The sequence below is a fragment of the Erpetoichthys calabaricus genome, chromosome 10 (genome assembly GCF_900747795.2).
Source record: "Erpetoichthys calabaricus chromosome 10, fErpCal1.3, whole genome shotgun sequence".
Lineage (NCBI taxonomy): Eukaryota > Metazoa > Chordata > Cladistia > Polypteriformes > Polypteridae > Erpetoichthys > Erpetoichthys calabaricus.
Window position 1 is genome coordinate 17,201,620 of NC_041403.2, and position 16,952 is coordinate 17,218,571.

General features: G+C 37.1%; 1 protein-coding gene across 1 annotated transcript in view; it reads left to right on the plus strand.

Annotated features, from left to right (window-relative positions):
- Positions 1–16,952, plus strand: part of cachd1 (cache domain containing 1) — a 296,821-nt gene that overhangs the window by 258,361 nt on the left and 21,508 nt on the right. The window contains exons 21-25 of the mRNA XM_028810950.2: positions 183–269; positions 5,690–5,806; positions 7,341–7,492; positions 13,805–13,966; positions 16,661–16,738. Coding sequence (XP_028666783.1) covers positions 183–269; positions 5,690–5,806; positions 7,341–7,492; positions 13,805–13,966; positions 16,661–16,738 — 596 coding nt within the window. The remainder of the gene's footprint in view (positions 1–182; positions 270–5,689; positions 5,807–7,340; positions 7,493–13,804; positions 13,967–16,660; positions 16,739–16,952) is intronic.

Sequence of the window (16,952 nt, forward strand, 5' to 3'; positions counted from 1 at the left end):
ATTGAGCGTTTGTAATATCAAGTGCATTTTACTTTTTTGCAGCTTGTTTGAAATCTTGTTGTACATACAGCATTACTTATTAGAATTTTTATGCTTAAATTCTCTGTCAGTAACCTGTAGGTACTCCTTTATACTGACATATCCCAGATAATGTGTTTTGTTTTCATCATCTCTCTTTCCAGAATGGAGCAAAATGAATGCGAGTGTCCGTGTGAGTGTCCACTGGAAGTGAATGAATGTACAGGCAACCTTACCAACGCAGAGAACCGGTAAGTATGGGTTGCACTTCTTTTAAATAGTCAGTATCAGGACTTTATCTGGTAAGCAGCATTCCAAGTCAGTATTGGAGGACTACCGAATGATTTGGTATTTTATGAATTCTTGTATGTCATTTTTATGTTGTAATGTGAAATGTGTTTATTACAATAGGATTGCATATTCTTATCACATTTCATAATCAGAAGTCAATGCCTTTGATTAATAAGTTAATCTCTATAAAGAAGCACATTGGTTACTAACACAGAAAACAACACAAGAATACATTTCCCAAAAAAGGTTTTCTTTAGGCATTTTTGTTTAACTTTATGACCTAAAAGCATTATATGAACTTTTGTTAAAGAACATATTGCCAGGATCAAGAGTCATTTCTGTGTGCAGCATGTTAATTGTCATACTAGTGCTCCAGCTACGTTCAAATAGTATGTCGCCATGGTTAAGATGCAGTGCCTATAAAATGTATTTATCTGCTTGGAAGTTTTCACGTATTATTTTTATATAACATTGAATCACAGTGGATTTAATTTTCCTTTTTTGACACTAATCAACAGAAAGACTCTAATGTCAAAATGAAAACAGATCTCTGCAGAGTAGCCTAAATTAATGACATATAAAATGCAAAATACATGATCTCAGTAATATTCACCCACTTTACTATAACACACCTAAATCATCACTGGTGCAGCCTGTTGCTTTAGAAGTCACTTACTGTACATACTCGCATATAAGTTGGGTCTTGAAACCCAAAAAATCGATCATAAAATCAGACCCCGACTTATGCGACACTTCTTGCCTCCTCTAATCTCTCACCAGTTTCTCAGACATATCGAAATTTTGTTGCAGCAGCACACTTACCAATTTCTTTCGCTACTTCAACGACGTTTAATTTAAAACCAGCTTCATAATTTGTTCTTATTGAACACTCCATCGTAGATAAAAGGATGCTCTTATGAAAAAGGTGTATGAGGGTGTGAGATACAAAAAAAACAAATCAGTGCAAAGTTGTTTCGGAATAGTTCAGGTATTCGGGCAAAATAGACAGAGAGAGAGAGAGAGAGAGAGGGGGGTTAGGAGCACACACTGATACAGCACATTGCCGCACCCACATAGAAAATAAAGGCCGTGTGCTCCATGGTTACTCTGTCAGGTGGGCGTTAGCATAGTATAATCCCTTGTTCCAATAGCGTGAGTTTTCCGCATTCGACTTATACGACCAACATTATAAAATACCAGAAATTATAGTGTAAAATCAAGTCTGACTTATCCGCGAGTATATACGGTAGTTAGTTCAGTGGAGATAGTCTTTCTGGGCTTTCAGTTGATTATGGTGCAAATACTCCTGCATGTGGAATCTAGCTGGAAGAATGTTCTGGGCTCTCATGAGACCACAACGGAGCTTTATGGCCATCACACTATATGCCACGTTAGACTGCAGATTGTCAAAATGTATGCCGTCCCCACCGTGAAGCATGATAATGGCAGCATCAGGCTGTTGGGATGCTTCTCTGCAGAAGGCCCTGGCATGCTTGTGAGTACAGAGGCGGAAATAAGGCAGCACAATCCTGGAGAAAGACATGAAGCAGTCTACAAGAATCCTGCACCCTGGAGAAGATTTGTTTTTTTAGCAAGGCAACGAACACAAGCATAAAGCCAAAGCTACACATGAACGGTTTTAAAACAACAACAATGATCTTGGAGGGGCTGAATCATAGTCCAGACCTCAATCCAATTAAGAATGTGTGGCTGGGCATGAAAAAGGCTGTTCACTTAGGATCCCCATTCAGCCTGAAAGAGATTGAGCAGTTTGGCCAAGAAGAATGAGGGGGAAAAATGCCAGTGTCCAAATGTGCAAAGCTGAGAGAGAGACCTGCAAACACCCTTATGGGTTCCATCTACTACATAATGTCTTGTAGCGGTGTGCATCTGTAATTAATTTAGACCACTTTGCAGAGATCTTTTTTCGCTTTGATATTAAAGGGTCTTTTCCTGTTGATCAGTGTCAGCAAAGCCAAATTACATCCACTATGATTAATTTTTGTACGTTAATAAAATGTGAAAACTACCAAGAGAGTGATTGTGTTGTATAGGTACAGTAGATGTGAAATCTGTGTTTGAGTGTGATTTACAGTATCAGTATGAAATGTAACATGGAGCAGCACCTTTGCATTTCTCACAAATTATCAATCAAATTCTCATCAACACAGTGAAGTGGAAAGCTGAGACATCACAATTAGCCGCTCTGAAAATACCCTTATCCACGTGAAAGCAGCACTGTGGGCAGTGGTTAGCTTGGTTTTCAGCTCCTGTCATCTTCTGAGTAAAATGTTATTGAGGAGAAGATGTAATGCCTGTGGAGGAAATATTATTCTAGTGCAAGATTATCTGCCAAAAGCCTACTGATTGATGGCATGCCTTGTGCTATTGTTGTGCCCACCATTTCTGTCATTTACTCTGACCACCATTCGTTAGTTTTTCCTTATGAATTCCACCAATAAGGCACTGCTGCTGTCTGACCTTGCAAGTAGCAGACTCATTTTGCATGCAGCAATACTTGGCATATATGTTGTTTTAGTATTTTGGCACAATTAGATAAATTTTATTAATTATGGAAGAAGATGATCCGCTGTGGCAACCCCTAACGGGAGCAGCTGAAAGAAGAAGAAAGAAGATAAACTTTATTAATCCAAAGGGGAAATTCAGAAAATTTGATACAAAATATTGAGCAGTTCACAGTGGACTATGGCACACTTTTGCTTGCATTCCTCTGAAACCAAGCTACATTTAAACACACTTTATTTGTCTAAATGAACAGCATGTCCCAAAAAGTGTCTATCAGGAATTACAGTCCAGCAAGGCCATTGAATTTCCCAAGCAAATGTAATCATAAAGTAAAGTGTTAACTTGCATTAAGAGTTTAAAGCAAACTATCTCATTAACTCTTTTATCATTAACTTCCCAATCTATGAGATGTTTGTTGTAATTTAAAAATGTATTCTTTTAAATTTTGGGCTAAAAATGAGTCACAGCAGAGGTTTTTCTCTGTCACCTTTAAAGCCAATGTCTGTGTCTCATCACATGACTTCTAGTGGAAAGGGTATGTCAAGCTTGACAACTTTAGTTAGTGATCTTGTTGCCTCAGCATGTCATATTAGACGATTAGAAATTGCAGACAGTGTCAAATAAATCAGTGCATAATGACTTTTCAGTACTACTGTATTTCACACTTCCAATATATCTTGAGTTCACCCCTTTTTCTGATAGTGATGTGCTTCCTGACTAATCTGGTGCTTTTGCAACGGGTTTACAATTATAGCGAGTTCAGCACCGATTTGTGCTATTTTTATTTCTTTTATTCTCATTCTGTGGTGGTATGTAAAACATGCAACATCAGAGAGATGAGTCTGATTTGTAAGGTCCAAAACATCTGCATCCCTTATTTTTCGAAGCTGCAATTTGTGTGTTGTACTTCTTAGTAAATGCTCATTGGTTATCAGCTCTTGTGCAAACATAACCCTTCCCTTCAACTTAAGAGAAAATCAAACCAGATTGAGTTTGCTGGGTATGACAAACGACATGACCGGTGACTGGAATGCACTGTGACTGCCTTGAACTTACTAAGATTATGTATATGAGTCTGCAATAAAAATTGCTGGAAAAGTCATGTAATATTACAGGGACTTTAAAGCTCATAGCCTACTTACCAGGGATAGCATCTTATCTGGAGACCAAGGTGACCTCATCCCTATCCCATAAACATATGCACAGTTGCACCTGTCATTGACTGCTTAACCTGATTGTCTTTGTTTATTCTGAGTGCACCTCTCACACTACTACAAGACAGAGTTAGGACAGGACAAGAGTCTGTATGTTCTCATTCAGGTATAGTCTTGTTAAGTGCAATCAACAGAATTAAACATTAGAATTATCACAAACTCCAACCAAAAATTACTGTTTATGATACTTGAGGAAGCTTCCCAAAAGGATATACAGATGTCCAAATGCAGAATGTTACATAGGCCATTTTGTCACTCTCGCCTGCTTCAGATCTTTGCTTGAGGCTTGCTGAGATGCTGATGACTGTTACTTGGTCATAGATGTTTCCCTCTATTCAGTTTTTAGCTTTTTCTTTGCAAAATGTGATTCTGCCCTTCCCTCTTATATTGAATTATGCTAAAATGTACTTGTTTTCATGAAATATGTTACAAAGAATATCAACATATTAATCAGTAGCCTGATTGTTTAGTTCATATATACATGTCCGTCCATTCTTAGAAAGTCCACTCTTTTTAACAGTGATGTCCTTTGTTTGCTCATCCTTCCCTCTTCAGTAATTCCCATTGATGAAGCGGATCAGGGTGTAGTTGTTTACGTGATTTTGAAGTAAAGTCCTTCAGCATACAGCCTTGGGTTTTACATGAACAATGAAGACCACTTGTATAGAAGGTTGCTAGCTGCCTTTGTTTGTTTCAGATTTCCCAACTTCTATAATTTTAGGATTCTTTGAAGCAACAAGGCCAGTCAACAATGTATTTACATTCCATAATGACCACAATGTGTTTGTTTTTGTTGAGGGGAGCGTGATTAAGAATTCTGCAAGTAAAATAACAACTCATATTTGTAGGCCATGAGTCAAATATGCTGCTAAAAATGAGGCATCAGTTGCTTTTGTTAAATATACCGATTTGCTACACAAGGCATGTTGCTTGAATGAGAGTCTCATCGCCTCCACATCAGAAGGTCTATTTCTTTCTTGAAAATTTAAGTAATTTACTTCTTATTCAATTGTTTGCTTTAGATAAGAAATATTGGGAAGTGAAGTCTGTCAGGGACCTGTCAATGAGACATTGGTAAAAGATGAGAATAACGTGTGGGTTGTTAGACACAAGTCATTTTACGTGCACTAAAGCAGGACATGAGATTCCAGGTAAAGCTGTTGCTGCATAGTTCATCTATGTCCAGCCAAGGTTATGGTCAATGCTTGCGCTTACAAATGAAAAGTATAAGATTGCGTGTACATGTGACAGAAAAGTTTATTTCAGAGGACTGCTGCACATTACAGTAGGATAAAAAGAGTTAAATTGTGGAGTTATTTGAGGTGGCTTGGCACATCTCATAAAGTTACCCCAGGAGTTGTAGCAAGTACAGCATACTTAGGTTAGAGCAGAGGAGAGGCTGAGAATGCTTTACAGAAAAGATGGTGTTTTTCATGTTGGGGAGATCACCAAGAGCTATGATATATTACTAGAGGATGAATGAGGGGCTTATTTCTACCTTACACATCATTTTACTATCCTGGACTTCACCAAAAACCACTGACAAATCTGATATAAGGGTCATACAAATACAAATAGTAATGGTCCTGTCCTTCTCTCTCACTCGATTTACTATTTCTTTCAAATGCTCGTTTTAACAGGAATCCTAGCTGTGAAGTTCATCAGGAGCCTTTGGTGCTAACAGTCATTGATCCAAGCCTACAGGACACCTTGCCTCAGTGCATCAACACCAGATGTAACCAGAGATTCATTAGCGGGTAATTGTTTCTATCTGTTTGACCTTTTGGGTTTTTTGACTGTACTGAGGAATGGAGGGGAATTGGGAGAATGTACAACCCTTGATGCTGGATATAAGATCACCTGTTAATTCACATGACAAATATAAACTTGAACTAAGTTAGATTTACTGTCATTATGCCTCAGTATAGCATAAAACATTTGTTGCACAACCACTTGGTTTGGAAATATTGAAGCTGCAAAAGGCAATAGAGAACATGGCACAAAACTTTTGATCATTTTACTTAACAAAAAGCAATAGAAATAAATGTTATGTATTATTACAAGTTTGTTATGTTAGTAAGTCTTAACATTTGCCCTATGACATAATCCATCAACAGAAGTAAAGAGATGATAATGTGGTAAAAGGGTAATATTAGTAAATTAAAGAGAGCACCCAGGTATGTGATACTTTGATATTTAACAAAAAATAAAAGTATTATTAAAGCTGTTCTCAGTGTTGCATTACTTAGAGACCTGAAAATATCATCATACAAACTGTGTCCATCAATGGTTAAAAATAAAAACCACTCTAGATTTAGTTAGTATGTAGATATATGCAATGTTTTATCGTTCACAACTGATAGCTATACTTTCATGATTTTTTTTTTTTTTTTTAAACCCTGGCCACCATATTTTTGATCGTCCCATTGTCAAACAGCAATTAATTCACTAATGGGGATTAAACTTCCCAATTTCTGGTTTACAGTCCAGTGCCTTAGTCATTTTAACCCCAAAAACCTGCACATGCTTAAAAGTTTAACATATAAAGGACATGGTAATGGTCTAGAGGCAACAAGGGAAAGCAAATTTTTAGCATGACTTTAAGTCTTCAGGGCAAAGTTAATTTCTGGTAATATAGTGCTTGTCTTGAGAGAGAGAGAAGTTTTCATTATGCTTGTAATTTTGACAATAACACAGTCATGAGGATAGGCATAAAGCAGACCTCGCTGTGTGGATCACTCAGTCCTTGACCAACACTTGAGGATCATGGATGCAGTAGCTTGAACTCAGTGCTGTTTTAACAGCATATAAAGTTCCCTTTTGATTTCTGAAATTTCTTTACCTAAATTGGAAAGAGGAAAAAATGATTTTCTGTACTTTGTCTTGTTTCATTATTCGGGACTGTGTTGTAAAGAATCTAAATAATCATTCATTTTGGACTGCGTGGTGGTGCAATGATTAGGACTGCTTCCTCACCACACTCAAATCCTCATGTGCCCTTTCTCGTTCTTGGACAACGGGGAAAAAAATGGCTGTTTTCCTTGTGCATATGAAATGTATACTTGTTGGGTTAGCTTGGAGTATCTGTTGACTAATAAGGGTGTGTGTGGGTGAGTACTTGAGTATGCACAAAGAATGACTTATGTAATGCATCCCTGAATTTGGATTAAGCAGTGAGCACTGTATACTGAAGATTGTTTTATACAGTCCCAAGTCAGTTTGTATTTACTGGTAAATGTTTACATTATTATTCCTGTACATTTGTGTTTTATTGGCAATATTTTATTGCAGGGACTGTTTTGGAGTTCTGGACTGTGAGTGGTGCATGGTGGACAGTGACAGTAAGACACATCTCGACAAGCCTTACTGTGCTCTTCAAAAAGAGTGTTTTGGTGGAATTGTGGGAGCAAAGAGCCCATACGTGGATGACATGGGTATGTTAGGTAAGGAGTGTCTTACATACCTATACATATAAAAGGCAAAGACCTCACTGACTCCTCACTAATTCTACCACTTTCCATATTGGTGGGAAGCTGAATTTCACATGCTCATTCCTTGCAGTGCACTTACAAAAGTTAGGTATGTTTCATGTCCTATTGCAAGGGGGGAAACAGGTGTACCCCCGAAACTGTATTTATAGATAGAGGAAACCCGTCCTCACTATTTCTGTGACTCCCAATATATGTAGGAAGCCCAGATTTCCCATGCTCATCCTTTACACTGTACTTACAAATGTTAAGTATGTTTTATTTCACACCGTGCCTCATAACAAACTTTCAAAAATAACGTCTTCTTTTTGGTGGTTCTCACCATTATGCCGTAAGGAACTTTCAGAACTGACCTCTCCTTTTGGCGGTTTCATTCCTTACTTCTGTTAACAGAGGATTTATTTCATGGCAGAGATGCACAAGGGCCGCCCCCGGTCCCCCTTCCTTTTTCCGCACGGCTGTTTTCCATGCACCTACCACGTGGTTGGCTCCCTGCCTATATACTTTAACGACATCCCGTGCTCATGTGCCTCCTCACTCGCTTCCTTACTTTCCTCAGCTCTTCCTTGTGCTCACTGCTCCCTTCTTCTTTACTCCACCGCTTCAAGCCTGTTATTGTTCGCCTTCCTTCACGTCTTCCTGCTGGTGACTCCTGCCTCACTGACAATCATGTTACGTTATTTTTAAAATGTTTCCTTTTCTTTTTCATAACTTCTTTAACACACTACTTCTCCGCTGCAAAGCGCGGGTACTTTGCTAGTTGTTTCATATGCATGGACGTGGGATTTTTAATACGACTTCAGCCCACATACTGAAAACCTAGTACAACCAGACATTGGATAAAGAAGAATCTTATTCAGTTTATGTAATTTCTGGAAATATCAAGCAGCAGTACAATGTTTTGGGTTTAAAGAAATATTCCACTCATTTTCTTTTTTATATTGTTACTCATGTCAGATAATCCACACATCAAGTCACGACTAACTTTTAGATTTTTCCATGGATGTTTTTGATACTGTTTGCTGTGGTCCAATGCTGAACTCCATAGATGCTCATTTGGTCAGAAAATGTGCAGTCTCCATTCGCCATGAAAATATGAGATTACATTTTTTTTTCCTCAACATCACTACCATTTATCTGGGATAATTAACATATATTAAAACAAAAAAAATTGTCGGTGGAACCTAAAAGATTTGGCAGACAAGACAAGACTGTTCAGTCCATTTGTGTCACTTTTGTTTAGCTAATATCTAAGCTGCCTCAATATCTCTTCCAGATATAGGTTGTCAAGACTTCTGCTTTAGTTACTTTGCCCCGGTAGTCTTTTTTTTTTTTTTTTTCCAGATTACAACTCTTTGCGTGAAGAAGTGCTTCCTGGCGTTCAGACCAAAATTCACTTCCCCTTCTACTAGGTCATAGAGTACGTGATTCACCATTAAGTTAAAAGAATTCTGCTGGTTCTACTTTACTGATGAAGTTTGAAGACCTGGATTAGGTCCCTACACTGTCTCCTCTGCTCAAGACTAAACAGGTTTAATTCTCTGAGTCTGTCAGAGTACTACATGTCCTTAACTCACTCAGTGAATCTCTGAAGGAGGTTTAGAAAACATGAATGCTCAATAATATTTAAAGAAATCAATATTAACAAAGTTACATAATCGCAGAAACGCAACAAGTGATGATGCAAAACCACAAGATAAAGGAACATTAACATAAACATAAGACAGTGAATAAGTGTTTGACAAAACATAACATTAAATAGTCAAATTGGTGGCTGTTAAGCATATTTGTAACTTACCAACAATACTGTAGACTTTATTCAAGGTGAGTACATGAAAATGAAATAGTATAAAAAAACAAGATGGTAATAGAGCGCAAGTTGCATCTTCTCTCCCCCCTGCCCCACATAACAATAGGCCTCATAGTCGTGGTACCTGGCAATAATATGAAATCAAGGCTAAAGCTAATTTATTCAACAACACACTACTTAAGATTACAAAATGTCCTAAAATGTTCAGAAGCAGTGTCCCTCTGACCAAGCAGTGAACTTTGTAAGCTGGAATGTCAAAGGTCTCAATCATGATCTAAAGAGAAACGTATTTCCTCGATGAACAGATCTAAATGTTCAGGTAGTATTTTTATAGGAGACTGCCTTAACAAGTAAGGACCAGTTTTGATTGCAAAGAGACTGGATCAGTCAAATTTTTCGCTCCAGCTATACAAAGAAAACTAGAAGTGTGGGAATCTTAATACATAAAAACCAAGTACTGGCCAGAAGTAATATATGTTATTCCACTGTTGGCCCATTGACCCTTGGGCACAAGCTTTGCTTTGTTTTTCTTTTTATACTTAGTTACAGTAAGCAGTTTGGTCCAAACTATTGAAGCAGCTTGACAAAGATGTTGAAGCTGAGACACAATTTTAAAAGATGGTTGGCACTGTGTCACTAGATTCCAGTGCATCATAAACCTGAAAAGAAGCACAGATGCAGAGTCTTCTTTGAGCAGCCTTTTCTCAGTTTTCAAACAGGTGGGCTAAATAAACTTAAAATGAGTACTCATGTACCAAAAAAACAGGCAGGCATACAAGCCTGGGTTATAGAAAGGGCATCAATTTTTGTGTTTGTTACTTCATGCACTGACCTTGCCAACCACTAATTAGTGCTCAGTAGCATGTACATGTTGAAATGTTTACTGATAGAATTGTTTGACCTGAAAATTCAACATACATAAGCTCAGATCAAGTGAAAATTTAGAAAATAAGGAAAGACTCAAAACATGTAACCTCTCACAAAGCTGAAATAAAACGTAAAGATGGGGAGTATATTTCAACAAAGCAGAGCTAGTGGATTCACTGCAGTTGTTTACATGCTCTATTTTCTTTGTTCAAAATCTTTTTTTTCCCGCCTCATTATTTGTTTAGGATGGAAGTTGATAGTGGTTTGTGTTTTTTTTTTCTTCACAGTCCCAGAAACGTAGATTTGAATCAAAACCTTCTCAGTCTGAGTTTTTGCCTTATCTTTTTTTCTCTGTAGGTTTACTTTGAGTGCTCCAGTTTCTTCCTGTATGCCAAAGGCATTTTTAGTATGACACCCCTTTTTCCCTCAAACATATTTATCCAGTTCAGAGTTGTGGCAGTACTGTTGGCGAGATATGAGTCAGCCCTGAACAAGGTGCCAGGGTGCACACACTCGCCTACTTAGACCTGCTTATTCTGGCTTTTGTTTATTGCTGACACAAACATGCAGAAAGGGCTGTGAGTGTTCCCATCAAACAGAGAACAGCTTCAGACCTTTAGTGGTCTGCCAAGAAATGGCCTTACCCCTGGTAGTCAGCCCTCCAACTACCACAGGCAGGAGCCCTTGTGTGCCCTTTTTAATGTGAGCTGGCTTTAAATGTTCAAAATAAATAAGAAAAATACCTGTCTAGGACAAGAAAAGATAAAACATCTGGTTAGATGAGACAATGTGAAACAAAATGTTTTTATGAATAAATAATTTATTAAATCAGAAAAGAAGCACAACCAACAATAAAAAATGGCGAAGTCAAATGGTTTTGCCTAAAAAGGCCAGCCAAAGTTAACAATTTGAAATCCAATAGACAGTTTTCACAAATAAAAGTGAATAATCCCAAACCAGAAAATACCAAGATTATTTCCTTTTCCTGAGTTCCTGTCCTAGGACAGCAGTTTTCAAGTGACGAACAACATCATCATCATTTATTTCTATAGCACGTTTTCATACAAATGATGTAGCTCAAAGTGCTTTACAATATGAAGAAAGAAAACTTTATAAAAATAAGATTAGGCAATAGTAAGAAACAAAAAATAAAGGAAGGTCCGATGGCCAGGAGGACAGAAAAAACAAAAAAGAAAAAAAAAATCAATCTTCAGGGGTTCCCAGGCCACAAGACCACCCAGCACCCACTGGGCATTCTGCCTAACATAAATGATCTAAATCTGTCCTCATGGTTTTCAGGCTTCATGTGGAATTAGACAAAGCAAGCTGTGATGTCCTGATTTGAAGGTCAAACAGAAGATTCATTTCCAAAGTGGTGAAAGACACTGCAGGAAAAGTGGATGAAGTGTATGGAGCTATCAGGGGACTATATTAAAAAAATTAAACAAATGTTTTGAAAACTCTTTTCTTTCTTAGGTAGATAAATTATTGAACACCCCTTGTAATCGTGGGCTGTACTTAGTTTTTTACACATGACTTCCACTTTGTCTTCATTTTTGTTAAATAAATAATGAAATGGTGGAATCTATTGTGTGCTGTTTTACACCAGAGATTAGATTTAAATAATTTTAGAACCTGGTAAGGACCCGATGTTTTTATTATGTCCTTTATATGTAAAACCATAGAACTGTAAGAACTTTTTAACATGACTGTATATACTAGTTGTAACAGTATGTCCTGCAGTCTGTGGAAAGAAAGCTGTAATACTGGACTGGTGTACAGCACTTGTGGCTGTTAGCACTGAAGAAGTATTAAAAAAAAGGATAATTAACTTGTATGCTTACATTCTTCTATAAATACATGCGCTTCGTATGCTCATGTGCTTGTTGTATGTGTGTGTGTATGTATATATATATATATATATATATATATATATATATATATATATATATATATATATATATATATACACATACACATACAGTATACTTGAACTAAATAACATTTAAGAAGATAGTACTTCTTTGTGCACAGTATTTTTAGTAAACACATTTGTCTTTATGTGGAATTAATTTCCCTTGCTTTTCTGTATCAAGAACTTTTAAGTTTTACTCTTGAGGTTTCTCTAGGCCAAGTAACATTTTCTTGGCCATGTTTAAAAATTGGTGACGTTAAATACCAAAAGTATCCAAAGTTTGCTGAGTAGTGGAGGTGGTGGAATTGCCACTTGTGTCAGCACTCCAAAAGTGGTATGAAAATGAATGCAGTAACATGGTTATAAACACACATCTGCATCAGCATTTAAATTTGTATTCTGTTCACAGGTTATCCAAATTTCAGTTTCTGGTGTGTGTTTATTGTATTCTACACATTCACTGCATTCTTTTCCACATGTTGCAAACTGTGTTCATTTTCTGTATGTTGTATAGTTTTATGCTATATGCTGCTTGGGATATATACTCGTGAGATTCAAATTTGTGAAATCCAAAGTGTCATCTCTGAACTGTACATAGATACAAGGATAAATTATAATACTTTCTAAAAATATTAATAATTCTTGTGTATGTAGGTATTTGTGAAATAGACATAGTACATGAGTGAGAGGCAAGGCCATTACGATTCAATTTTAAACACACTTTTAGCCTCAGTGCCAGCTTCCTCTTGTGTCACCTATTTGCCCTTTTCGTGTACCTTTGGAGAGTATTGTTTAAGGCTGCTCAAGTGAAATTTTGAGACTTGCAGTCACAGTACTCTAGTGCCTTATTTTGGAATACATGGAAAGTGAGGTTGAACGACTTGATTGGTGTCCTTGGTATGCTCAAAGTCGATTAAAGCGACCCACAACTAACTTTTTGAGTTAATACACACTACAGCTACTTATTGTGAGTGTGCTGTGAAATATACAAAAAACACACACACACAGCTGCACATCTTTTGCAAGGAGCCTCTCTTGTTAGAGCTCTATTGTAAAGTGAAATAACTGCAACAGTTATAGTTGTTATCATTGCCTTTTCCTTTTTAATTCCAGGTTTTACAAATGAGTAATGAAATGACTGACTGACATGACTGACTATTGAAATGCTGTTTTCTCTTTTTTTGTGCCATGTTTTTGTACTATTTTCATCTGTCTGAAGGTTTGAACAAAGCAGACTTGATCTTCCTGCCAGTATCCAACCTGGCTTCATTATCTCCTAAGCAGTGATGCATATTTTCAACAAAATACCTAAGGTGTGCCAGCAGTGGTGGCACCTTGTTCTTTCATCTAAATCATTTTTGCATTTATCACAACTACAACAATTGTTCAACCCAATGGCAGTGCTGACAGCTTATAGTTCAAGACTACACAAATGCCAGCATAGCAGGCTGGACAATGGACACACTTTTGGAGGACATTGTGTATTGATGTAAATTGGTGAGCTTGTGCATTCTGTAGTAAAATGATAAAGTCAGTCTTAAATTTGTTTTAATTTGCTTTTCCAAGTACTGCCAAAGTGGCTTGTTGCTATCTGGCAATAAATAATATTAAGTTTGTAATAACCATTGCAAACAATAACGAACAGCACCTAAATCTTGTGTTTTGTTTGGTGCAGGCGATGAAGTGATAACTCTGAACATGATTAAAAGTGCCCCAGTTGGACCAGTCGCAGGTGGAATTATGGGCTGTATAATGGTTCTGGTTCTTGCAGTCTATGCATACAGGCATCAAATCCATCGCAGAAGCCATCAGCACATGTCCCCACTTGCTGCTCAAGGTAAGAAAGCTCTTGGTCTTATTAACACACATCCCTCAGTTGTTTGCAAATTTAGGATAAGTTTACTTAGTAACTGAAAAGAGCCTGCACACATGTGAACACTGGTGCTTTTATGTGTACACTCTTCCACTAGATGTCTCCTTCGCACTGCATGCATTGGCCATTTTGCCACTATAGTGGTCTTAGTCATAGTGAACTAAATTCCTTCTTTGCCATTCATTTTTCCGCTTCCAGCATAATGTTTAGTCTTGTGTCACAGTTGTATTTGGCATTCTCTGACAATTGCATAGCACAGCCAATACTTTGAGAAAATAATCCTTCATAACCGTAAAAGTCCCATCTTAAACTATGAGACTAGTCAGAGGCCAACAAATTATTAATTGTTATTTAGGTATAGTAAGTGATTGTTTTAAATAATTTTATGAGTTGTGTTGTAATGAATTAGACACAAAACTATAAACAAGATTTCAACCAATACTACTTCCAAGCATTTATGTTCCATATCAAATTGATGTTGGTACATCAGCAGAGAATCATTTTAATCTGTTATTGCTACGCCAAGTAGGGGTGGGCGATATGACCAAAATTCTATATCACGGTATTTTTCTAAATTATCCCGGTTTCACGGTATTCAATGGTATTTTTTTCCCCATGCATGAGTGGATGTTAACCACATTTTCCACTGGAATTACTGGCTAAGAATAACCTATTCCACTGTCAAGAGTATTGTACATTGTACAAAAAAAACATTTTAATGTGCACACGAGTATTAATACAGGTTTGCATTGCCCCATAAAGTGATAGTTTTCAAGGGGATGGCACTAATGGAGAAGGTATCACATTGCATGACAGATGCAGTCAAAATATAGAACCTTTTTATTGAACAAATTTTGCAAAAACTTAAACTATAATTTTGACAACATATTTTCAACCATACAAAGAGGCATTTAGACTTAGTAAAATATCCAGAAGTGCTTGTCAAAAGTTGTATTCCACTGAATATGTCTTAGAAAAGGAATAAATAGTAAATATTTTTTGTAAACCAACTACACTTTCTGTTAATGTTGACAATCTCTGTCCACTGACACGTTAAAGTGACTTTTTAAACAACTTTATCATCATTAAACTGCATAATATTTAAACTAATAAATAATAACAATAAAATAAATAATAGTATTATTACTGATAGTTGCACTATTATGTTCAGTGTAGAGAACTTTATCACAGGTGTGACGAGGCTCCAAAAAACTGGATGTATGAATAGCTATCGCACAGGTTTAACTTAAATATTGTGTAAATGTTGGGTTTGTGATCTGGTGGTCGGAGACACGAACACAGAATTCAATGCATGTTCTTCTGAGCGGGCTTTCTTTATTGCACGCGTGCTGTCTCTATCTAACGTACTAAAACCCCAGTTCCTATCCGTCCTTTTTCTTTCTCCACATAACCAATCTCCACACGATAAACGTCTTTGTGAAATTAAAACTAGTTATAAACTTAGCCCACGGAGTGTTCAGAGCTTTAAAAATATCTTCATTATACATGTTTAATTATGCCATCCATTCAGAGTTGCGCCCATCTCTGAACGAGTCGCCAGCACATCGAAGGATAAATACAAGCTAAACATACACTAGCAGGGTCAATATAGCACAACAAAACCCCACATCCTACATGACTTTGAAAGGAAACTGAAGCGCCGAGTAAACCCACCAGAAAAACATGCAAATGCAGGCAGGCACACCGCCGTGCCCCCATATGATTAATGCATGCTTTAATGCATTTCACCATGAAAATTATATGAAGTATTTATTTTAGCATTCTAAATGTTCAGAGAGAAGGAAGATCATGAAGTGAATGTATTCTGTGCGGGGTTCGCTGCCGGCGCCTCCTCTTAGTGCAAGAAGTCGTCAGTTTAAGAATCACTTAGCACATTAAATGCTTTGTGTTATATAACTTAAGACGGGGTTTGAAAACATGTCGTCACACTATTACACAGTACCCAGGTACATTACACTGTATTGAAAACAAATAAAACAAGTACAACTTGGCTTGCAGTATTATCCAGTAGTATAGAAACAGTATTTACACATCTGACCTTTTAAAACTAAAGTATCTCCAGGCTCTCTGTCCATTTTCACCATGCAGCATTCCTATGCTACCGCCCACTATTTGGTGGTGTAGCAGTAAAAAAGAGCCCTAGTGCAACAAATGTGTTTAGCGGTGTAGCAGTGAAAAAGGTCCCCACTTGAACAGTTTCCCGCTGCGCCACGTTCCGAACGTCGTTTAGGCAATTTAAACCGGTGTTGCGGTATAAGAAAAATCCATATCATAAAAAAAATAAAAAACAGTTTTCGGTATGAACCGGTATACCGCCCAGCACTAACGCCAAGCATCTTTTTTCTGCCCTTTTCCCTGGAGTATTGACATCTGTTAATAGAGCTGATGTAGGTGCATCCCGCCATCACCTTGTTGTAGTGACACCTCAGTCGAGTCCAACCAGCACTAACCTCAATATCCCACTGCCCAGAACTGAAATTCCTTTGTGATTTTAATTGCAAATACATGGAATCAATGTATAACACAATATTTACATGTATGAAATAAGCAGTGAAATTTCATGCTTAATTTAAGTAATTTATTATGAATTGTTGTATTAATACACAAGGGTAATGTTTTCTTATTTCTTCACTACAGAAATATCTGTGAGAATGTCAAACTTGGATAATGAGCGTGATGAGAGAGATGATGACAGCCATGAAGACCGCGGAATCAGTGAGTGCGAAGCCAACATGCTGTTAATTTGGGAGATTTTCCCTGCTACACAAGCATCTCAGATCTTTTATTTAATTAGTGTCCTACCTTGCAGTATTGAGGTGATCAGATTGTATCACTTGGATGAAGGTTTATACTGTAGAGGATACAAAAAAAATTGCCTTTCATTGCTAGCAAACCATTGTGAACGTAACTATAAAGTAACATTCAATTA